The sequence below is a fragment of the Schistocerca nitens genome, chromosome 8 (assembly GCF_023898315.1).
Source record: "Schistocerca nitens isolate TAMUIC-IGC-003100 chromosome 8, iqSchNite1.1, whole genome shotgun sequence".
Lineage (NCBI taxonomy): Eukaryota > Metazoa > Arthropoda > Insecta > Orthoptera > Acrididae > Schistocerca > Schistocerca nitens.
Genome location: NC_064621.1, coordinates 302,060,353 through 302,084,677, shown reverse-complemented (window position 1 = coordinate 302,084,677; position 24,325 = coordinate 302,060,353). Strand labels below are relative to the sequence as shown.

The 24,325-nt window shown below is 40.3% G+C and overlaps 1 protein-coding gene across 1 annotated transcript in view; it reads left to right on the top strand.

Annotated features, from left to right (window-relative positions):
• Window positions 1–22,362, top strand: part of LOC126199535 (myrosinase 1-like) — a 28,028-nt gene extending 5,666 nt beyond the window's left edge. Inside the window, exons 3-11 of the mRNA XM_049936456.1 lie at window positions 5,418–5,552; window positions 5,646–5,768; window positions 6,769–6,952; window positions 13,035–13,129; window positions 15,440–15,587; window positions 19,297–19,445; window positions 21,256–21,390; window positions 21,834–21,940; window positions 22,248–22,362. Coding sequence (XP_049792413.1) covers window positions 5,418–5,552; window positions 5,646–5,768; window positions 6,769–6,952; window positions 13,035–13,129; window positions 15,440–15,587; window positions 19,297–19,445; window positions 21,256–21,390; window positions 21,834–21,940; window positions 22,248–22,362 — 1,191 coding nt within the window. The remainder of the gene's footprint in view (window positions 1–5,417; window positions 5,553–5,645; window positions 5,769–6,768; window positions 6,953–13,034; window positions 13,130–15,439; window positions 15,588–19,296; window positions 19,446–21,255; window positions 21,391–21,833; window positions 21,941–22,247) is intronic.
• Window positions 22,363–24,325: the final 1,963 nt, after the last annotated feature.

The window sequence follows — 24,325 nt, the reverse complement described above, 5'->3', positions numbered from 1 at the left end:
GTTAGAGGGTTAAGCATTTATAGTGCACAATTTACGACATTTTTGTTACAGATCAAATGTTGTGCTTTCTATTAGATGCAGAAGTAATGACCTTCACATATGCTCAGAGTATACAGTTGTTTTGTAGTCTACAGATTAGGTAAAGTGACGAAAATCCCAGTTGGGTAAGTGAATTACTTTAAAATACTTGAAGAGGTATTTCCATAAGTCGAAAGTTAATATTGATGTTGATCCTTGGATGTAAAACCTCGTGAATAACTAAGATTTTGAGACGACATATCGTTAACATCTAGCTCACTACATTAGTATAATCACCGTTTTTTGATATATTACGCTTCTTACCTTGACATCGTTTCGGTATCTCTACTGTGTTAAGCAAAATTCAGGAAACATACTTGTTTATTTTGGGTAAATACCTGACATTAGGCACATAAACGAATTTCCTTTCTTACTGAAGCTTACTCAAGCATTTCCCACATATTCTTGTGGAATCGTTAAAAAACTAATGCTGCGTTCGAAATTGTTATTTTGTCTTGCACTTCTATGGATGCGGAGAACTACAGAATTCAAGTGCAAAAAAAAAAAAGTATTCACTAAAGAACAGTGATTCTGTCGCTTGTTAGAAGAACTTTCAATACATTTCAACTTGACTACATGTAAAAACGATAACCACAGCATTATTATCAGGAATTTCGTAGAAACTAGGCTAACTGCGCTGCTGTATGTGTAAGAGTAGTACTACAGTTCAATGATTTGTCAAAATCAATGCTTGATATCAGCTATACATGAGAGAAACTGTGACTGTCAGCTCCACTTCACACAGCGCGTAATGACAGGATTGGCTTTCTGCCCTGAGTCGCGTGACTTAGATGTTGGTTTCAAGAGTTAACACGGCAGAGATAAGGACATGCGCGGTCTCTGTTATTTATGGTCTATGGGCACAACCGGCAAATGCTGCGGAACGTCCAGCCAATAACAGTAGAAGGAGATGTAGAGGTCGGGACGTATTAACTGCAGCGAAGCCTGAGCACGCACGCTCTATATAAATTCGACAGTACATGCAGCTCAGTGTCTGACGAAGGTTGTTGTGGAACCGATAAGCGCGATATTCCACGTGGTACGGCAGCACGTCTTCAAGACATCATCTAAGTGCCTACGATCGTGGACGAGAAGTTGGAATGCTAGAAGCCGGTCAAAGTGTCAAAGGCCACTGAAGATGAAGATGCTATGCGAAAGTACGCTGTGGTTGCAGCCGGACCACCACACCACAAGAGGATCGATACGTTGCCCCAGTGGGGAAAATGAACAGATGTCTCACTCTTAGGCAAATCGCTGCAGACCCGGAAGCCACTACCGGTACCCGCGTCTCTGTGAATGGAAGCTTTTTAAATGCAACCGACTTCAGTCATGCCATCGTCGAGGAAGAGGTCGTTGCTACAGGGAACACGTTGGTTGGGTCAGAAAATGATTCTGGCCACTGGTTAGTGTGGAGAGAGAGGGAAACAAGTAACACACCACAGAATGTTCATGAACGTCATAGGCACGGCCTGGGCGTTATGGTGTGAGGAGGCAATATGCACAACGGCCGAACACCGCTGCATATCCTTGTGCGGGGTAGTCTTACAGGACAGCTGTAAAGCACGGGGATTGTTCCAGATCATGTCCGTCTGCTTAGTGATGCAGCAGGTCCCGACTTGCTCTTTGTCGGTGACAACGCCAGACCACACAGCACCGTCGAGGTGTCTGATGCACTGGAAAGTCAAGATATTGAACTTATGGATTGTCCTGCGTACTTTCCGGATCTAAACTCTATAGAGCATGCCTGGGATGCTCTGGCATTATGTTTCTCAACAGACACCACCTCCCCGAACCGGGAAAGAACCGAAAACCGCCTTGAGAAAGGAATGGCACAATATCCCCCAAGGACTCCTCACTAGTTCTGTAGCCATCATGAGTAACAGATGCAAAATGTGTATTATTGCCCAAGGACGACATATTCCTTACTGAGAGTCCGATATCGAACTTTATGTTGGCCGTGTGACCTGTGTTAAACATGAACATTATTTATGCCTGTTATCCTGCTTCCCCATGTCGTGAAGTCCGTACCATTTTTCATTATGAATATGCCACTCCATCTCTTTCACGTAAGTACTGTGTATCATGTCGTCCATCATTGCCCGTGATTATTCCAGTCCACTTGTTGCTTAGAAATTGCCAAGCAGTATATCTGTCGTACTAAATGGAAAAACATATAACTAATTATGACGCCAGCACGATGTAACCATTAACCAAGGAAGAAAAAAAGTTCAGTCTCTGTATTATATGACGAGTAACACATGTAATACGTTTCGTCATCAAATTCTCTGACTACATTATCTTCCACTACGATTTCTTTGCTACGTATAATTTGATGAACGTAGCATTTCGCTCTAATACTGTTCCTAAGCTACAAGTCTGCCATTCTATGCCGTACCCTTTTGTCCAGTAAGTACACTTAGGCTAGCAGAAGTGTCACAGAACCACAAGATGAGTAATCAGAGAGCAAGGGTTCAACAGCACCGATCGTACAGCTCATCTGACGGCAAAGAGTCCTCACCAGGGACAATGATACAAGTTTAAATAAATAATAGTTCCAGAATTTTAGGAAAGTGCTGTTTTTGTTGAAATTTTTGGGGTATTCTGCCAGGCGCAAATGGAGAACTTGGTTAATTAACTTGTTATTTAAATGAATAGTTTAGAAAATGAGTTGTTCTAGAATAGCTGAACTAGACCTCACTTAATAGAGATGAAGGAATAAAAAGTTATGAAGGTATTTCTACAAAAGGTTCGAAATTCTGAATCATAAAAGTATATACTTAACCGTTTAAAGATCCGTTTACAGAAATTTATTCCATACTAACGTAACTCGCTTACATCATTTAATCATTAATCGTCGTTTGACTCTCAGAGGAATAGAGGCAACAGTACATTTGTAAGTAGTACTTGCCCGTGTGCTCGGCGGTCCTATAATGAAACTGGCCCGTCTGGCATATTAATTTTTTTAACATTTCGGCTGTTGTGTGTCGATTGCGTTTATTTTATTTATTTATGTATTTAAATTTCCTGGCTAGTTTGTCGACTTAGCCATCCCCACAGACATTCAAGCATTCCTTCTTAATTTCTCTATATAAACAGTGGAACCAGTATCTGAAATAGAGTTCTATACGACTCTAATTAACATTATTATCATCATTACGATAATAATAATATTATCAATAGTAGAAATAATAATAATAATAATAGTAATAATAATAATAATGAACACAATAAAGCGTCTAAAATGAGAGCTATACGAAAATAGGCGAAAATACATTTTTAATGTAGCAGAAGTTATATCAGCCAGCACATTGGCTATAACAATCCCCATTGCAAAATAGGAAGAGAATCAGGTGCTTTAATTGATGGCATCGTCACAGAAATAGCGACAAAGGAAGAGGGAAGCTGAAGCAGGAGGAATGGTGAAGGAAAGAAAACGAGAAATAATGAGAATTTCATAGGAAAAAGGAGGAGCGAGGGGAATAATCAATGTGGAACATGGAATGTAAGATAAAATTGCACTGGTCTACAAAAAGAAGGCCTCTTAGGTATGTCGAGAGCGAATCTATATTAGTAATAACAAAATGAAATAAAGTTACCATATCATCAATCTGAGGATTGGTTTGAACACTAAAACGCTTCACTAGACGTGATGGTATGCCGTTACCTTCCTCCGATCTTCGAAATTACTTACACAGCCAGATAATAGATGTAAAAACTTAAATTTCGTTTTGACTGCAGTATGGTTTTGAATCATAAGTAGGCTACTGTCCAGCTCCACATGCCTCTCCAAACGGCATCCTCTGACGTAATTGGCAGAGGAAGACACGGCGGTCAGTCGGACTCCATTCGGACGTCTACGGACAGAACGAGAAATAGAAATAGAAATAGAAAGGGAACGACTTAGAGCCTATTTTAGGAAAGTTGACAGATGTGAAAGTTACCGAACTATCAGTTTAATAAGTCACGGCTGCGAAATACTAACGCGAATTCTTTACAGACGAATGGAAAAACTAGTAGCAGCCGACCTCGGGGAAGATCAGTTTCGATTCCGTAGAAATATTGCAACACGTAAGGCAATACTGACCTCACGACTTACCTTGGAAGAAAGATTAAGGAAAGGCAAACCTACGTTTCTAGCATTTGTAGACTTAGAGAAAGCTTTTGACAATGTTGACTGGAATAGTGTCTTTCAAATTTTGAAGGTGGCAGGGGTAAAATACAGGGGGCGAAAGGCTATTTACAATTTGTACAGAAACTAGATGGCAGTTATAAGAGTCGAAGGACATGAAAGGGAAGCTGTGGTGGGGAAGGGAATGAGACAGGGTTGTAGCCTCTCCCCGATGTTATTCAATCTGTATATAGAGCAAGCAGTGAAGGAAACAAAAGAAAAATTCGGAGTAGGAATTAAAATCCATGGAGAAGAAATAAAAACTTTGAGGTTCGCCGATGACATTGTAATTCTGTCAGAGACAGCAAAGGACTTGGAAGTGCAGTTGAACGGAATGGATAATGTCTTGAAAGGAGGATATAAGATGAACATCAACAAAAGCAAAACTAGGATAATGGAATGTGGTAGAATCAAGTCGGGTGATGCTGCGGGAATTAGATTAGAAAATGAGACACTTAAAGTAGTAAAGGAGTTTTGCTATTTGGGGAGCAAAATAACTGATGATGGTCGAAGTAGATAGGATATAAAACGTAGACTGGCAATGGCAAGGAAAGCGTTTCTTAAGAAGAGAAATTTGTTTACATAAAGAATAGATTTAAGGGTCAGGAAGTCGTTTCTGAAAGTATTTGTATGGAGTGTAGCCATGTATGGAAGTGAAACATGGACGATAAATAGTTTAGACAAGAAGAGAATAGAAGCTTTCGAAATGTGGTGCTACAGAAGAATGCTGAAGATTAGATGGGTAGATCACATAACTAATAAGGAGGTATTGAATAGGATTGGGGAGAAGAGAAGTTTGTGGCACAACTTGACTAGAAGAAGGGATCGGGTGGTAGGACATATTCTGAGGCATCAAGGGATCACCAATTTAGTATTGGAGGGCAGCGTGGAGGGTAAAAATCGTAGAGGGAGACCAAAAGATGAATACACTAAGCAGATTCAGTAGGATGTAGGTTGCAGTAGGTACTGGGAGATGAAGAAGCTTGCACAGGATAGAGTAGCATGGAGAGCTGCATCAAACCAGTCTGAGGACTGAAGACCACAACAACAGTAGGATACAAGCAGGTGTTTGGGTTCTGCAAAAGTAAGCCTACCGCTGAAGTTCGATAATGATGTGTAGGGACAACGGCAAACGTGAACCGACTCTGAGAGCGTTATTTTTGTGCCGCAGGTGGACGCATACCGCTTTTCCATATCGTGGCCCAGAGTCCTCCCCACTGGAGACGTCAACAACATCAACCAGGAGGGAATCGACTACTACAACAAGCTCATCAACGGCTTGATCGCCAACGGCATCACTCCAGTGGTAAGAGCAACCTCAGACATCCGGCTTCTGTTCCTTGACATTAGATCACTAATCAAAAGTGACGTCACACGGTGGTGTATATGTTTGTTGCAGGTGACGATGTTCCACTGGGACTTGCCGCAGACTTTGCAAGACATTGGGGGGTGGCCCAACCCCAGGCTGGCGGACTACTTTGTTGAGTACGCCAGAGTGCTCTACGACAACTATGGCGACAGGGTAAGCGACGAAAGAGTGTTCTGGTGTTACAAAACCGACGTACAACTATACATGTATCTTCTTATTCAATATTACGTTGGATTAACAACTGCAATATAGGGAAAAAGGCATTTCCATCAACAGTTAGTCGCTCCAGACTAAAAATATGTAGCTTAATAGAAACTACGCTGTCTTGACATAGAGAAACTAGTAGCAAAAAAAAAAAGCTACGAGAGTTCTATTCTGATAAAATAGATGTACTGAAACTTGCAACCGCGATAGTAGGTGAGAACACTGTCTTATCATGAGTTAACGAATAAATGTACCTCTGACTGCAAAAATGATCTTCAGGTTCGTTTATCGTGTCGTGATCGATTTCAGAGCTAGCTGCAATGCTCCCAGATGAAGCTGTTCACATCAACAAAATTTTAATGCAGTACAACATTGGGCCACTGTTTTTACTTCTGACTGTCCCTAGAAAACAATTCATGTGTTCGGGGAACAGTCACTGTTGCTTCTTCATTTAATGCTTCTAGCGTTTTCCTTATGCCACCCGGAAGTAAGATCACAGTGACGAGGTAACTTCATCAGACCTAAGCTAACTCGAAAAGCAACGCTAAATATTCTATAAACACCACTAGGTGCACGCTACAGACAGGTGCCCACAGTGATGCTATCGGCTGGAATGTCACATAGTACAACGCTGCTTATTACTGTATACTGGCCCGCCACCCGCCCTCTCACGTGCACACTACTGAAATAATGTGGTGCCTGGCTTTCTGGTTTCGTCGTCTAGTCGTATCTGATCTTCGTCCCATCTACAGATGGCATCATCTCATAGTTTACACTCACTAGCGTGTCTTTTGTGGCGCTACTCAATCACTTGTTGCTTGTAGGTATCAGACATTCATTGGTCTACCACACAATTAGCATCAGGTGAGATCCAATGCATTATAATAAACAAACATAGAATGTGATCTATAATCATGTTTAATGAACGAACCACATGTTGTGTGAGCAGGTGAAGTGGTGGCAAACATTCAACGAGCCGGCCAGTTTTGTCATGGGCTACTCTGGAGGCTTCACGATCGCCCCGGGCATCAACTCGTCAGGCGTGGGAGACTACATGGCGGCCTACACCCTGCTCATGGCACACGCCGGCGCCTACCGCCTCTACGACGAGAAGTATCGAGAGACCCAGAAAGGTAAAAGGTGGCTCTGTTGACGAGGAGAGAAGCAAATGTGAGCTTGTGTATTCGAACTTGATTATCCGGATTAGGGGAACCGATAAATGAAGTCCTGAATCATTTTGAGGAGTTTATTAGAACCTTTCTCATTTCACGCAAGCCACATAGCGACGGACCTCGACAGGTGAGGCCTATAAGTTTTTTCGGGTAGATCTCCAATTTACGTACGCACCTCATTGTAGAACGCATACTGGAGAGTACATTTGCCAGTCCCTATTCTACTCCATTTACAAATGTGGCGAGTGGAAAATGATTTTCTGTGTGCACCCACATCTTCCTCTCACGATCGCTGTGCAAGACAAAATAGCATTATTGTACAATCAACTTCGATAACCAGTGTTACAGAATAAAGTACTGTTAAAGAGGAATAGTAAGCTTATCTCCCAGTAAACAATTGAATCTCATGTTAATACTCCATTCCAATTTTTAAATTTTTTTGCATTCCCTCTTTCTTTTTAAAGGAAACCCAACAGTGCTTTCCTGAATTTGATCTTCTGCAGAACATAATCTAATAATCGCTGGTGTTAGGGGACAATCTAGATCAAGCTATAAGACAAAATCCACCGAGTTTAGATGTTAACACGATGCTGAAGGCAACTAACGTTCGAATTGCAGATCACGTAAAGGGTCGTGTAGCTCTGTTAAAAGTGTAATTTGTAATCTTCGATATTCGATCGCATTTTGTACATTCTACCGAACTCAGTATTTGTAGAATAAAGACACACTTTTTAACATTATTCACTTCTGCAGTGCAAAATCATTGTGCTACGGATCGTTGCAAGTCGTTAACCCAAAAGCGATGTTTTTCAGAAAATCATTAAGTGGTTCTCTGCAAATGCGCTCTCATTAAACTTTGACAAAACACAGTATATACAGTTCCACACAGTAAATGGAATGACCCCATTAATAAACATAGACTTCGATCAGAAATCGGTAGCTAAGGTAGAATATTCAAAATTTCTAGGTGTATGCATTGAGAGGGGGTGAATTGGAAAAAACACACTGAGGATCTGCTGAAACGTTTGAGTTCAGCTACTTATGTTATTAGGGTCATTGCAAATTTTGGCGATATACATCTGAGTAAATTAGCTTACCACGCCTATTTTCATTCTCTGCTTTCGTATGGCATCATATTCTGGGGTAACTCACCATTGAGTAAAAGAGTGTTCATTGCACAAAAGCGTGTATCAGAATAATTGCTGGAGCTCATCCAAGATCATCCTGCAGACACTTATTTAAAGAGCTAGAAATCTTCACTGTAGCCTCACAATATATATATTCACTTATGAAATTTGTTATTAACAATCCGAAATAATTCAAAAGTAATAGCAGTGTACATGGCTACAACACTAGGAGAAAGGATGATCTTCACTACTCAAGGTTAAATCTAACCTTGGCTCAGAAGGGGGTAAATTATGCTGCCACAAAAGTCTTTGGACACTTACTTAATAGCATCAAAAGTCTGACAGATAGACATATAGCATTTAAAAGGAAATTAAAAGAATTTCTTAATGGCAACTCCTTCTACTCATTAGATGAGTTTTTGGATATAGAAAGTGGGTAATTTTCCAACCTCCACAAAAAAAAAAAAAAAAAAAATACCGAATGTCATGTAATTTGTCTAATGTAATATTTTGTATAGACACCTTTTATTAACCTGACACGTTCCACATCATTACGAAGTGTCGTATTCATGATCTATGGAACAAGTACTAATCTAATCTAATCTTCTGTTTATACGTTCGTTCTGATGTCACTAAAGTGTGGCGCGCTAATAACCATAGACATTAACATTAATATCCGAAATGTGGCGGTAGTAAAGAAATAGTAGGAAACTAAAAGGTAAAAGAAAAATACGTAGTTAGATGGGGCTGGGAACTATTGCTTTTTCCATAATTAAAATTAGTATTCCTGAAGATTAGTTGCTCTGATTTAATAGTAGATTACCATAATAAGGAACAGAAAAAAATTGCCTCCACAAGCGTAATTTACAATTACCTATTACATAACCACATTGGCATTATCCCATTAGATTTTCCAAACACAATGACTCGTAATTATTTCCCTTAAAAACTTAGGGATTTTCCTTTCACATGACACACCATCTCAGAACAAAATCTTGTTCTCAGCGCCACACTGTTCAACTAGGTAACAATTCAATAAGATATACTTGAGTCTACCTGATGACTGAATATGCAAGTTCTGTACGAAAAATCGAGTTAACTAATAAGCTAGACACAGCACAGTGATTTCACATGACATTTGATTCGCCCCAACGGAATTCACAAATTTTTGATCCCCACAATTCGTATAACTGAGAATCGATGTGACACTATTGGTCTGATGATGATGATAACTAGTGATTTAGGCCGCTAAAAGGTCATCAGCTCCCAAATTTAGGCCTCAACACCACATTGTTGTTGTTGTAGTCTTCAGTCCTGAGACTGGTTTGATGCAGCTCTCCATGCTACTCTATCCTGTGCAAGGTTCTTCATCTCCCAGTACCTACTGCAACCTACATCCTTCTGAATCTGCTTAGTGTATTGATCTCTTGGTCTCCCTCTACGATTTTTACCCTCCACGCTGCCCTCCAATGCTAAATTTGTGATCCCTTGATGCCTCAAAACATGTCCTACCAACCGATCCCTTCTTCTAGTCAAGTTGTGCCACAAACTTCTCTTCTCCCCAATCCTATTCAATACCTCCTCATTAGTTACGTGATCTACCCACCTTATCTTCAGCATTCTTCTGTAGCACCACATTTCGAAAGCTTCTATTCTCTTCTTGTCCAAACTGGTTATCGTCCATGTTTCACTTCCATACATGGCTACACTCCATACAAATACTTTCAGAAACGACTTCCTAACACTTAAATCTATACTCGATGTTAACAAATTTCTCTTCTTCAGAAACGCTTTCCTTGCCATTGCCAGTCTACATTTTATATCCTCTCTACTTCGACCATCATCAGTTATTTTACTCCCTAAATAGCACAAGTCCTTTACTACTTTAAGTGTCTCACTTCCTAATCTAATCCCCTCAGCGTCACCCGATTTAATTAGACTACATTCCATTATCCTCGTTTTGCTTTTGTTGATGTTCATCTTATATCCTCCTTTCAAGACACTGTCCATTCCGTTCAACTGCTCTTCCAAGTCCTTTGCTGTCTCCGACAGAATTACAATGTCATCGGCGAACCTCAAAGTTTTTACTTCTTCTCCATGAATTTTAATACCTACTCCGAATTTTTCTTTTGTTTCCTTTACTGCTTGCTCAATATACAGATTGAATAACATCGGGGAGAGGCTACAACCCTGTCTCACTCCTTTCCCAACCACAGCTTCCCTTTCATGCCCCTCGACTCTTATAACTGCCATCTGGTTTCTATACAAATTGTAAATAGCCTTTCGCTCCCTGTATTTTACCCCTGCCACCTTCAGAATTTGAAAGAGAGTATTCCAGTTAACGTTGTCAAAAGCTTTCTCTAAGTCTACAAATGCTAGAAACGTAGGTTTGCCTTTTCTTAATCTTTCTTCTAAGATAAGTCGTAAGGTTAGTATTGCCTCACGTGTTCCAACATTTCTACGGAATCCAAACTGATCTTCCCCGAGGTCCGCTTCTACCAGTTTTTCAATTCGTCTGTAAAGAATTCGCGTTAGTATTTTGCAGCTGTGACTTATTAAACTGATAGTTCGGTAATTTTCACATCTGTCAACACCTGCTTTCTTTGGTATTGGAATTATTATATTCTTCTTGAAGTCTGTGGGTATTTCCCCTGTCTCATACATCTTGCTCACCAGATGGTAGAGTTTTGTCATGACTGGCTCTCCCAAGGCCATCAGTAGTTCTAATGGAATGTTGTCTATTCCCGGGGCCTTGTTTCGACTCAGGTCTTTCAGTGCTCTGTCAAACTCTTCACGCAGTATCTTATCTCCCATTTCATCTTCATCTACATCCTCTTCCATTTCCATAATATTGTCCTCAAGTATATCGCCCTTGTATAAACCCTCTATATACTCCTTCCACCTTTCTGCCTTCCCTTCTTTGCTTAGAACTGGGTTGCCATCTGAGCTCTTGATATTCATACAAGTGGTTCTCTTCTCTCCAAAGGTCTCTTTAATTTTCCTGTAGGCAGTATCTATCTTACCCCTAGTGAGACAAGCCTCTACATCCTTACATTTGTCCTCTAGCCATCCCTGCTTAGCCATTTTGCACTTTCTGTCGATCTCATTTTTGAGACGTTTGTATTCCTTTTTGCCTGCTTCATTTACTGCATTTTTATATTTTCTCCTTTCATCAATTAAATTCAATATTTCTTCTGTTACCCAAGGATTTCTATTAGCCCTCGTCTTTTTACCTACTTGATCCTCTGCTGCCTTCACTACTTCATCCCTCAGAACTACCCATTCTTCTTCTACTGTATTTCTTTCCCCCATTCCTGTCAATTGTTCCCTTATGCTCTCCCTGAAACTCTCTACAACCTCTGGTTCTTTCAGTTTATCCAGGTCCCATCTCCTTAAATTCCCACCTTTTTGCAGTTTCTTCAGTTTCAATCTGCAGTTCATAACCAATAGATTGTGGTCAGAATCCACATCTGCCCCTGGAAATGTCTTACAATTTAAAACCTGGTTCCTAAATCTCTGTCTTACCATTATATAATCTATCTGATACCTATTAGTATCTCCAGGATTCTTCCAGGTATACAACCTTCTTTCATGATTCTTGAACCAAGTGTTAGTGATTAAGTTATGCTCTGTGCAAAATTCTACAAGGCGGCTTCCTCTTTCATTTCTTCCCCCCAATCCATATTCACCTACTATGTTTCCTTCTCTCCCTTTTCCTACTGACGAATTCCAGTCCCCCATGACTATTAAATTTTCGTCTCCCTTCACTACCTGAATAATTTCTTTTATCTCGTCATACATTTCATCAATTTCTTCATCATCTGCAGAGCTAGTTGGCATATAAACTTGTACTACTGTAGTAGGCATGGGCTTTGTGTCTATCTTGGCCACAATAATGCGTTCACTATGCTGTTTGTAGTAGCTAACCCGCACTCCTATTTTTTTATTCATTATTAAACCTACTCCTGCATTACCCCGATTTGATTTTGTATTTATAACCCTGTAATCATCTGACCAAAAGTCTTGTTCCTCCTGCCACCGAACTTCACTAATTCCCACTATATCTAACTTTAACCTATCCATTTCCCTTTTTAAATTTTCTAACCTACCTGCCCGATTAAGGGATCTGACATTCCACGCTCCGATCCGTAGAATGCCAGTTTTCTTTCTCCTGATAACGACGTCCTCTTGAGTAGTCCCCGCCCGGAGATCCGAATGGGGGACTATTTTACCTCCGGAATATTTTACCCAAGAGGACGCCATCATCATTTAATCATACAGTAGAGCTGCATGTCCTCGGGAAAAATTACGGCTGTAGTTTCCCCTTGCTTTCAGCCGTTCGCAGTACCAGCACAGCAAGGCCGTTTTGGTTAATGTTACAAGGCCAGATCAGTCAATCATCCAGACTGTTGCCCCTGCAACTACTGAAAAGGCTGCTGCCCCTCTTCAGGAACCACATGTTTGTCTGGCCTCTCAACAGATACCCCTCCGTTGTGGTTGCACCTACGGTACGGCCATCTGTATCGCTGAGGCACGCAAGCCTCCCCACCAACGGCAAGGTCCATGGTTCATGGGGGAAGTAACATACTACTATTTAATTTGGCCCATGGTAAATAACTTCAGCGAACTTTAACGTGAAAATGCTCTTCACATTTTCGAGAAGTTTCTGAATAACTTTCAAATCATCTACGACTCCATCTGAAGAAGTTAGGATTATGATATCCATTTACTTTAGTTATGTATGTTTCATTCATCACAGTTTCCTACCTTTCGAAACTGTCATGCATGGTACCAATTCTTTCTGTTTACATCGTTCTACTTAAACTTTATCCAACTGTTAGTGTCTACTGAATTATTTCTCTTAGCTATCGTACAGAATGTACCAGTATGACTGGCATGTACCTCTCTTATCGCAGGAAAGGTCGGTATCACAATTAACAACATGTGGTACGAACCTGCCACCGATTCTGCAGCAGACATTGAGGCAGCAGAACGCAAGATGCAGTTCTACGTAAGTACCAGGAACTCTTATAAACTTTCTTCCCAACAGCACTGCAGCGCTGTATTACAATAAGGGTGTTTACTTTGCTTCAGACGGAGGAAGAAGGCTCTGACTAGCACGATACTTTAATATCAACTCATCCAAGGTTAATACAACCTAAATCTGTAGAACTGTTTCTTAAGCCTTTCTTTCATTACGAGACATCCGCTAAGGACTGTTCTTGTGTCTTATATCTCTAATAATAACAAGACAAAATTTTGTCATCAGGATTAGTCAACATATACTATTAAAGATGGAATGTAACTTACTGAATGACTTTATTAGCGTTGTTTACAGTCTTTATATGCATGAATTAACATGCATAACAAAGATACACTTTTACGGTGTACCGTACCACGAAGGAGATAGGTAGATGTCAGTTGCATGTACAGACACACAAATAATTACAATTTCAGACAAATAGGATGATTTATTCAAGACCAAGAGCTTCACAAATTGAAAATGTAATCATTTGTTTTTATGTACACATACATCACATCCACCGATTTCCATTCCATTTAGATAATACCTTCCTGTACGTCGTTTCTTTCCTAGAGTGTAAATATGTCTTTTGATCACTTATGTGAGCCATTGTATCAGTATAATACAGCTAGGTTCTACAAATACATAGAATATTTTGCGATTTTTTGCCTCCATTTAAAAAATGATATCGATCTTTTCAGAACATAATTGGTCATTTCCGACACAATACAAAGGTTTCGTGCAACGTAATTCAGCTACTTATCGATATTGCCCCTTCTCACTATTTCATATAACCGGAATATTAGTGATTTTAGGTTCGTAAAATAGTTAATCTCTGCTGGGATGATACGAACATTGAACAAAAAGAATAGGAATATTGCGGTTTATCACCCCGTCGACGAGAGGTAATTTATGACAAAGCACAAGCTCGAGAAGGGAATGTATTGGGTACGAAATCTGAAGCGTCGTCGTCACTGGATCCAGCCCTCTATTTGCCTCAGTCAGTTTAGTTAAAAAGGAAAAAACATCAATGTGGATGAAAAATATAGTTTGTGTGTATAAAATATAGCACCTAAATGGAAATTTGAACTACAGTACTGCCGAATGCAAGTACAGTTTCTCAACTATTGCACCACTACCATCACCACAGTGTTTCTCAATGTAATTTACAGTTTTAGAAATTTATAAAGACAAGTGCTTTTATACATGAAGCGAATGTTTGCTACAGAGGCTACAAACCGGAAGTAGAAATGGTTAAAATAACAACAAAGCACAATTCACATGGTGTCACAATGTTGTGCATTAAATATGGCGCAAATGTTGCCAACAACGAATGTAGACCTCAGCTATGCTATAAATCAGTCTGTTACCACAACCTTCATTTATTATCTATGCCATAAACTTCACAGTGGTTCGCAGAGTATAGATGTAGATTTAGATTTTTGGACATCTGTTAGCTTCGCCTACTAACAAATAAATTGTCTCTTTCAAGCCTGACCTAAGTATCTAGCTACCCTCCAGATCAGCGTTCACCAAAACGATATGCTCCTCTGTATGTCAGGTCCAGACCGCACTTTAGAGAAGTCACACACAATATAAAATATCTATGTCACAAAGTGTCTGAAGATCAGGAGCGAAATAAAAGTCTGTGCAGTTACAGAGGACTGAAACAGCATACCACCTCCAACACGACTATGCTTGGTGGGCACCGTGGCATTCAAAACAATCTTCAGGTTAATGACTAGCTAACGTCTTACTTACTACAGTGAATATCCCACTAGGAACCTATTACATAACCAGAGTCTGCCAGCCGCTCGATCACTGAGAATTCCAGAAGAGTCCAGCAGCACAGAAACTGTTGCAAGTAATTCCAATTGGTAAGTTCTGCTGGCGAGCAGCTTGCTAGAAGGGATCTCATATAACTGACCAGAGATCTTCTGCTGTTGCCTTAATTTGGAGCATGTCACAATTGGACACGCTGATGTTGTCAAGCATAGCCCATGGTGTGGTAGACATGTGTCATTGCCAGCACACTCTGTCCTTCGGTAGGTTAATACTCATAAGCGCTTGAGAATCTCCTAGGCTCCAAATCTATAGCGCTACTTGGCATTTAATTATCCTCAGTACTTCTTCCAAGAATAAAAAGAAATACCATATATTTTGCCAAAATTATTTTTCACACTATATATAGATGCAACCATTTAATTATGCAGATTTAAGACAGTATACGTGGAGGAAATACTAGCGTAACATACTGCACTTTGAAAACTGCCTTCAGCTAATGAATTTATGTTCCAGTCTGGCCTGTACAGTCACCCGATTTTCACGGCCGAGGGAGACTGGCCTGAGGTGGTGAAGCAGAGAGTGGCGGCAAACAGTAAGGCTGCGGGCTACCCCAGGTCTCGACTCGTGGAGCTCACACCGGAGGAGGTGGAATACATCAGGGGTGAGTAAACAATACCCATCACAGCATCTACTGTTAGCGTGGCCTGATGGGCTTGTACCAGCTTGAATACCATCCATTATACTGAGCTATTCGTAAGTGGTTCAAGGGTTCCAGATGACCACTACTTGAAAGCTTCCATAGACATATATAAAAGTTGGTTTTCAGTGATGTAGCCGCATTTCATGTATCTGGAAAGGTGAATTGTCGAAATATACATTTATTTGGCACAGGAAATCCATAAAAAATTGTAGAACACTTTCACGATTCACTTAAAGTTAACTTCTTTCGTGCCATGTCCTCTTTAAAAGTTTTAAGGACCATTTTTCTTTACAGAGAACATTGTGACAGGTTTTGTGTACCTGATCATGCTGCGGCTATGGCTTATTCCGCAAAATTACAGCAAGACAGTGGAGGTTTCATTTCGCAACATAACGGTGTTCCACTATACTTTTTCAGACGTTCGTGATTACCTCAGTATCCAACTGCTTCAGCGTTGGTTTGGACGTAACCCCCATCACAATGCTCCTCTTCTTTAGTGGTCCCTATAACCACCTGCCTTATGAATACGTCATTTCTTATTGTGGGGTTATGTAAAAGATAGGCTCTGCCTCTACCATCACTAAATCTGAATAAGTGACAAGGAAGGATCCTTAGTGCAGTCACTGATATTGACCATGACATGTTGAGAAGCATATGGTAAGAGTTTGCCTAAAGTATTGATGTTTGCCACATAGTAAGTAATGCTTATACTGAGCACCTGTAACGTAAATTCAAAACTTGGAGACATGCTCTAGCCACTGATTTGTGTCTGTTTTCTGGGTGCCTTGCAGTTTCCGTGCAGTCTTCTTGTGAAACCCCAGAGATACTTATGATTAATGATGTCCGAACGCCACGCACAAATCACTTTCCCACAAGTAGGAGACGATGGGACCGAGCTACTTACACTCAAGGAATACTTCATCGTTTTTATTCCTTGTTCTTTTCCCTCAAACAGGAAAGTCTCTCATAATGGAACAGTACATTGTCTCGAAAAGAGAAGTTAGGGAGCAGTCTTACCCAAACCGAAACTTCTATCTTGATGTTGCTCTCGTGCATTTCGGAAATATTGCAAAATTTTTCTGCAATTTGGTTAGAGTATTCCACTGTTTCAGGTTATTTTACCGGGCCAGATTTTTCTCAAATATAAATGTTGTGAATAAGGAATTGCGTATACTAGCTTACAACCATGTTATGCTTGCCAAAATGTCAAACTGGGAATTAGGCCACAATACAGAGAAAAGTATAGTTTTGGACCACATGAAGCGATAGTAATATCTTTGGCTTCGCTGTTAATGAGCCACTACTGGATTCAGTTATGTCATACAAATATCAGAAAATGAAAACTTAGAGAGGCATGAAGTGACGAATCATGTAGGTACAATTTGTGTAACTTGAGGTGCATTGATATTGCTGATCTTCTTTGACTTATCACTTTCAGAATGCCTTAACATTAAGTACATACACAGAAGCGTGGAGTGAACAGTCACAGCTTAATTTTACGTGTGTGCGAATAAAACAGAAACGATGAAAAATATCAGCTTACAGAGTCTCACAGCAAAACGGCTAATTTCTTGCGGAGTTACCAGGGCACAATCAAGAAACAGGCATCATGCTTTGAAATAACATTCTCGTAGATTCGATGCGTATAAAAACCAGACATACACTGAAGCACCAAAGAAACTAGTGTAAGCATGCGTGTTCAAATAAAGAGAGACGTAAACAGGCACAATATGGGGCTGCGGTTGGCAACTCCTGTATAAGACAACAAGTGTCTGGCGCAGTTAGATCGATTACTGCTGCTACAATGGCAGGTTATCAAGATGTGTGTTTGAACATGATGTTACACTCGGCGCACGAGCGATGGGCACAGCATCTCCGAGGTAGCGATTAAGTGGGGATTTTCCCGCACGACCATTTCATGAATGTACCGTGAATATCAGGAATCCGGGAAATATCAAATCTCCGACATCACTGTGGCTGGAAAAAGATCCTACAAGAACGCGACCAACGACGACTGAACAGAATCGTTCAGCGTGATAGAAACGCAACCCTCCCGCAAATTGATGCAGATTTCAGTTGTGGGCTATCAACGAAACATCATCGACACGGGCTATCGGAGCCGAAGGCCCACTCGCGTACCCTAGATGACGGCACGACACAAAACTTTACGCCTCGCCTGAGCCCGTCAACACTGACTCTGGGTTGTTGATGACTGGAAACATGTTGCCTGGTCGGACTAGTCTCGTTTCAAATTGTATCGAGCGGTTGGGCTTGTACGGGCATGGAGCCAAACTCTTGAATCCATGGACCCTGCACGTCAGCAGGGGACTGTTCAAGCTGGTAGAGGCTCTGTAATGGTGTGGGGCATATGCAGTTGGAATGATATGGGGCCCCTGATATGTCTGACAGGCGACACGTACGTAGGCACACTGTCTGATCACCTGCATCCATTCATGTCCATTGCGCATTCCGACGGACTTGGGCAATTTCAGCAGGGCAATGAGACACCCCACACGTCATAAAATTGCTGCAGAGTGGCTCCAGGAACACTCTTTTGATTTTAAACACTTCCGCTGACCACAGAACTCACCTGACGTGAACATTATTGAGTATATGCCTTGCAACGTGTTGTTCAGAAGAGATCTCCACTCCCTCATCCTCTTACGGATTTATGGACAGGCCTGCAGAATTCATGGTGTCATTTCCCTCCAGCTCTAATTCAGACATTAGTCCAGACCATGGCACGTCGTGCTGTGGCACTTCTGCGTGTTCGCAGGAGCCATACGCGATATTAAGCAGGTATATCAGTTTGTTTGACTCTTCAGTATATAAGACGTGGAAGAATAGTGTGCAAGCAATCACTCTCCCAAAGCTCTATCCGAGTGTGAAACGAGAAGAAACTTTTGTTTATTGCAGCAAAGAAACTGCCGTTCCTGTGCGCTGTACAGCTATTATAAGAGTGTAGACGCTCATAACATGTTCTCTGGGAGTACCAGTCCAATACTACGGATTATCTTCATGAACTGATAGCTAGTTTGTCATATTTGTAGTAGTTATGCGTCGTTTTTAACATCTTACCCTACAAGACACAAATGCGTACCTTTATCCGGTATAACAACTAGAAATAAACGACTCCATTTCAAAGATATACATATCACCATGTATATGTCAATATTCCAGAATTACACCATTCTACCACTCTGATTCCATTTCGATATCATAGAGTATCCTTTTGTTTTGTTTTCATTATTTCGAAATTTTGCTATGAAGCCGTTTTCAAATGTTTATAAACCTACAGCCCATAAAAATGGATTTTTAAATCAGACAATGGTAAAAACGAAGATGTACAAACTCACTGAGCTACATATGGTGACATTTGAAATTAGCTTCGCAATAGAAACTGCACAGGAATGAAAATAAGATAAAAAGATATTTTAATCGATTTAATGCGCACCCAGTGTAGTGAACTTACCTTTCAGACTTTTTTGGTGCCAGCGAATCTTGACACAACTCAGTATTTTGCGTTTTCTATCGTTGAGAGAAAAATCTGTTAGCTTGTGCAACTTATAAAGTATTGACTGCGGTCTGTTTGTTGCACAGGTAAACAAAGAAACTTCTGTATTTCTACAAATGTTGTATCAGGTATTAAGTACGGACCGCACTGTTCCAGGCACGTCTGACTTCTACGGACTGAACCACTACACGGCCTACCCAGTCTCAGACGGCTCCAGCGGCTACGACCCCTCCATGGACTACGACGCGGGCGTCGTTCTCGGGGAATACACGGACGCACCGCAGGCGGCTTCCAGCTGGCTCAGGGTTCGTGGCATCGCTGTTCATAGAGTCACTCATATCTATCTGTCTTGGACACTGTGCCTCTGTTCTGTGATACATTTGCTGAAACTGAACGAGAGACTTGGAGGAGACTATACCCGAAGTCCTCGGCTATTTCTTGCATACAGAGTTTTCAAAACTAGACTGACAAACTTTGGAGGCAAGTCCCTTACACCAATGCGAGAGACAAGTTCATATGAACATATGTCCGAAAATCTTTGCTTTCGAGTTGACGTTGAGTTACTTCGCAGGTATAACCTAACACCCTCACTTAGCTATGCATCCATTTGACTAGTTGCATTCTAGATAGCGTTGCGTTGCCAGCGAGACTTGTTTGCATTCGTCATTTGCCTGTCTTCAACGCGTCCATTGTGTATAATTACGACAGGTAGCGCTTTGTCTAAGAGGGCTCCGTTCACACATGGCAGATTATTCATTTCGTGACCAGGCACACATGATTTTTATGCACAGCCACACGAACTGTAATGGAACGAGGGTGCACGGCTCTATCAGACGGCGTTTCCCGACCGAAGACAACCGATTCATCCAGCTTTTGGAGCTATGTATCGCCGCGTTGCCGTGATCGAATCCGTAGCACCACAAACTATTGATCGTAAAAGACCACGTGTTGCTCGTACGCCTGACAAGGAAAAGCACGTCCTACGGGCTATCAAAGAAGAGCCAGTCATCAGCGCAAGCTATGTAGCCCTGGAATGTGGTACATCTCCAACTTCAACAAGGGGGATACTTCATGAGCAAGTCATGTATCTTTACGATTTTCAACGTGTGCAGCCCTTACGCCTACTGATCACCCACAGGGGAAACTTCTCCCAATGGTTTATGGCACGAACTGCCCACCCGTTGTTTGTCTCCGAATTCTTTACTTGTCTCTTAAGTTCTGTTTACAGAAGAAGCAACGTATCGAAGAGGTGAAATAACAAATTTCCACAACCAACACACATAGGTCAATAGCTGTCCTCATGCTACATAATAGGCTAGACATCAACACAGGTGTAATATTCATATGTGGGCTGGAATGCGTTCTCCCAGCATGTCATACAGGTGCTGTCTACAGGGACTTTATTCATTTATTATGAGTTTGTGTGTTAATGAGCTCCAATCACCTAAATTGTTAACTTTCATTAATAACTCGAAAACGAAGGATTTTTGGAAATATGTTTACGTGGACATTTTTTTCTTTTATTGGTGTAAAGAACCTAGCTGCAAAGTTTGTAAAAGTATTTTGAAACACCCTGTATAGTCCAGTTTCTGTCCTTCGTACAGTTTGTATGTCCTACTGCTCCCTCTAGTACCATGGAAGCTACTCCTTGACATTTTAGCACGTTTGCTATCCTTCTGTCCTTTCTTCTACTCACTGTTCTCCACATATTCCATTACTCGCGTGTATACCACAGCTCATGATTCACTTCCGTACTACGTCGTACTCCACATATAGATAACCAAAAATTTCTTCCCCAACCTGAGGCTTATATTGCATACCAGTGGACTCCTCTTAGCGGAGAATTCCCTCTTTGCCTGTGATAGTTGACTTCTTGCATCGTCCGACATCTGTTATGTGTCTTAAAAGATAGCACAATGTCTTCCCCTCCTCTACCAAATGGCCACATTTTTTATGTTAAGGTTATTGCAAGTCACATTTCTGCTGCCTGCAGTATTGTATAGCAGTTTCACATACTAGGCGATAACAGACAAAGGGAACCACCTATACATTTCTACGTTGTCCTTCGTGCCAGCACACTCGGTAAGCTGTCTAATTGCCGCATTATTCTTGCAGAGCACTCCTTGGGCCTTCCGCAAGCTGTTCAACTGGCTCGCCCAGCAGTACCCTGGCTACCCAATCTTCGTCATGGAAAACGGCTGGTCGGACACTGGAGAACTCAACGACCAGGGCCGAATAGACTACTACAAGGTGAGTATTCTGTCTAGCGCATCTGACGCAATGGACATTGTCGGAAATTTCTTCTGTGTCTCTTGAGTAAGATGCCATTTGGATAAATAGAAAATCCAAACTCAGATCAAAGGTTTGAAAATAGATGAAAACATTGCTGTTGCATAGCATGCACAGAAACACTGTGGGAGCGCCAAGCTCACAAATGTTAGTCAGGAGAAATAAAAAACAACCACACACATAAAATTGTTGTGTAATCAGTGAACACTTGAAGCTGAGTTCTCTCTAAGTTAGAGACACTAAGACATTGAAAACGTTGTACGACACCATTGCATCACTGTTAACATGACGGACACACAGTGTTGCATTTGTTCTATCTGTAAACGCGGTTCCGTCATATTTACCACTAATTACATTTCGTAGCTTCTATTTATGAAAATAAAGTTTTCTTTCTCTGCTAACAGGACTACTTGGCTGCTATGCTGGAGGCTATTAACGAGGACGGTGTCGACATCATCGGCTACACAGCCTGGAGTCTCCTGGATAACTTTGAGTGGGGCACAGGATTCACGTAAGTAACTCTAGACAAATGTTTTGTTGCCCACAAACGTTCTGGTCAGTACTTCATAGTATGAAGGTCTCACAGTATCTAACTTAGATGGCATAGAAAATTTATACAGCCAGTAGTAGATATGCAGTCCAAATGTCTTGTGTACGACTCTTACATGCACTACTGTTAACTTGATAGCTAAAAAGATACTGCAATCACAGCCATAGAAATGTCTTCAGTTCATAAGCAGCTTGCTTAAACTCTGTACCTTATTTACATTGTACTTTACTTACAGATTGGTTACATATTATACTTTACTATTTTTCAGCACCAGATTTGGACTTCACTATGTAGACTTCAACGATCCAGACCGCAAAAGGACGCCCAAGGCATCTAGCAGGTTTCTTGGACAGATCTTCAAAACGAAAACCCTTCCAGCTTAGTACTTTAAGTAAAATTTGAGAATGGTTGAACTGTTGAAACAATAAAAATTCTGAGTTAATGAAGTGCATCATATTTTTTCTTCTCCATTGTACCCGCATTCCATACTCAACTGAAGGGTGTGTTCATTAGGGGCGTTAAATCTTGTAATATCCCATCGTGTAGAATTGTCTCTTTGCAATAAAGTTGGAAAATGTGTACCAATTCTGGCTCAGAAAGTTCTGACTTATATCCCCATCACAATTAATTTTCTTAAATTTCATCTGCTTTCCATGAATTCCAGTGCAGTTAATGTTTAACCAAATGCCATCATAGGGCAGTTTGATTTTTTAATACGATAAGGTTTAAGTCTCTTCGACACATTTGTTCTTTTTCTTACTACCTGCAGGATAACATTATTCTTGGGAATCAGTACTGTATGAGAATATCAGTATAACACAATATTATGGAAATTAATATTCTGTACTGAGAAAAATATATTTCCCAAGCTTTAATAAGACACTTTTGTATTATACATGTATCATCTTTGTTGAACCCTGGGTTAAAACTTTCCACATAATTTCCAGATAAATAATGAAAACTGTAGCCAGCGAGAACATAGTTAATATTTTTTTCTTTATCTTTATTTCCAGGAATGTTTGCTTGGCCAGCAGTAGATAAATTTCTGAACGCTATTACATACAACCCATCAGTTTTATTATAAGCTAACTGATAACTTACACCATATAAAAGTGATTGACACAGTATTGTTAAATACTGTTTGTTGGCATTTAATATCCTTAATCTTCCATATAGTTAAAAAAAATTCATTCGTTAGCAGTATATTGTAGCCTCCAGTGTGATGATCACGTGGTCTTGTCATAATCCCAAATACAGACGAAATCTCTTGAACACAAAAGATTCTTTTATGATTTCTGATGGGAGCAGCAAATAAGGAAACAAGATATGCTCTAAAAATGATTTATTGATTCATGCATATACATTTAAACTGAAAACAGCTGACTGCATTTGTTTGGTTACTTTGATTAACTTCCAGATTAATTTTCAACTTATTATTCAAATCTACATTCGAAAAATATAACTTTTTCCAGCCAGTAATTTGACCAAAACAACGAAAGTATGTTCTCGAATTCTAATACATATCTAATTCTTTTCCTATAAACTATCACTTGTATGATCATAACATTTAGCTTCATTCCTTATTTCAGTTTCTCTAGCCTTTTAATTTTGTCTTTTATTCCAAATACTACACTATAGTTCAAGCATTCCAGATATTTTTAGGTGTATGTCGCCCATTCTTCTGCTGCACGTTATTGTGGAATCTGCATTAGAACTTCAAATCTTCCTCTTTTGCAAGTGAATGGTCACCAATCATAATTATTCCGTTGGATTTAAGTTCTACAAATTGCTTTTCTGTTGCTGGGTGCACAGTGCTCAGTTCACTACATGTTTATACAATATAACCATTCTTTTTAAACAGGTGCTAATGAGAATGCAGCTACACGAACCCATTGATTTGGCATTTACAGTAAATGCTGTTACCTTTTATTCCTCAGTCATATCCACATTTTTCCACATACTGTGTCATATTCAATTTTTCCGTAATTTATAAGCCATCTTTGCATACCAGCGATGGATTGGTCTTTTTCCAATAGCAGTTTAATGTCTTCCTTCATGACAGTTGATTTTGTCAAATACTCGTTTCGGTTTTCTTACTTCAGTAACTTACAGCTCATTAACTGCATGCAAATTAGTAATTTCTTTTATTAGGAAATCATTTAAGTCTATTTGAACATTTGTTACTTCTCTTAATGCCTGTGTAATAATATTATTCTTGGAAATTAATACTTATTCAACAGTAATTATATTTAATGGTATTGTGGAGAAAAATGTCCTAGATAGAGAAAAATTTGTATCTCCAGCTTTGTCGCAACACTTACGTGTAACACTTGCCATTATTGTTGG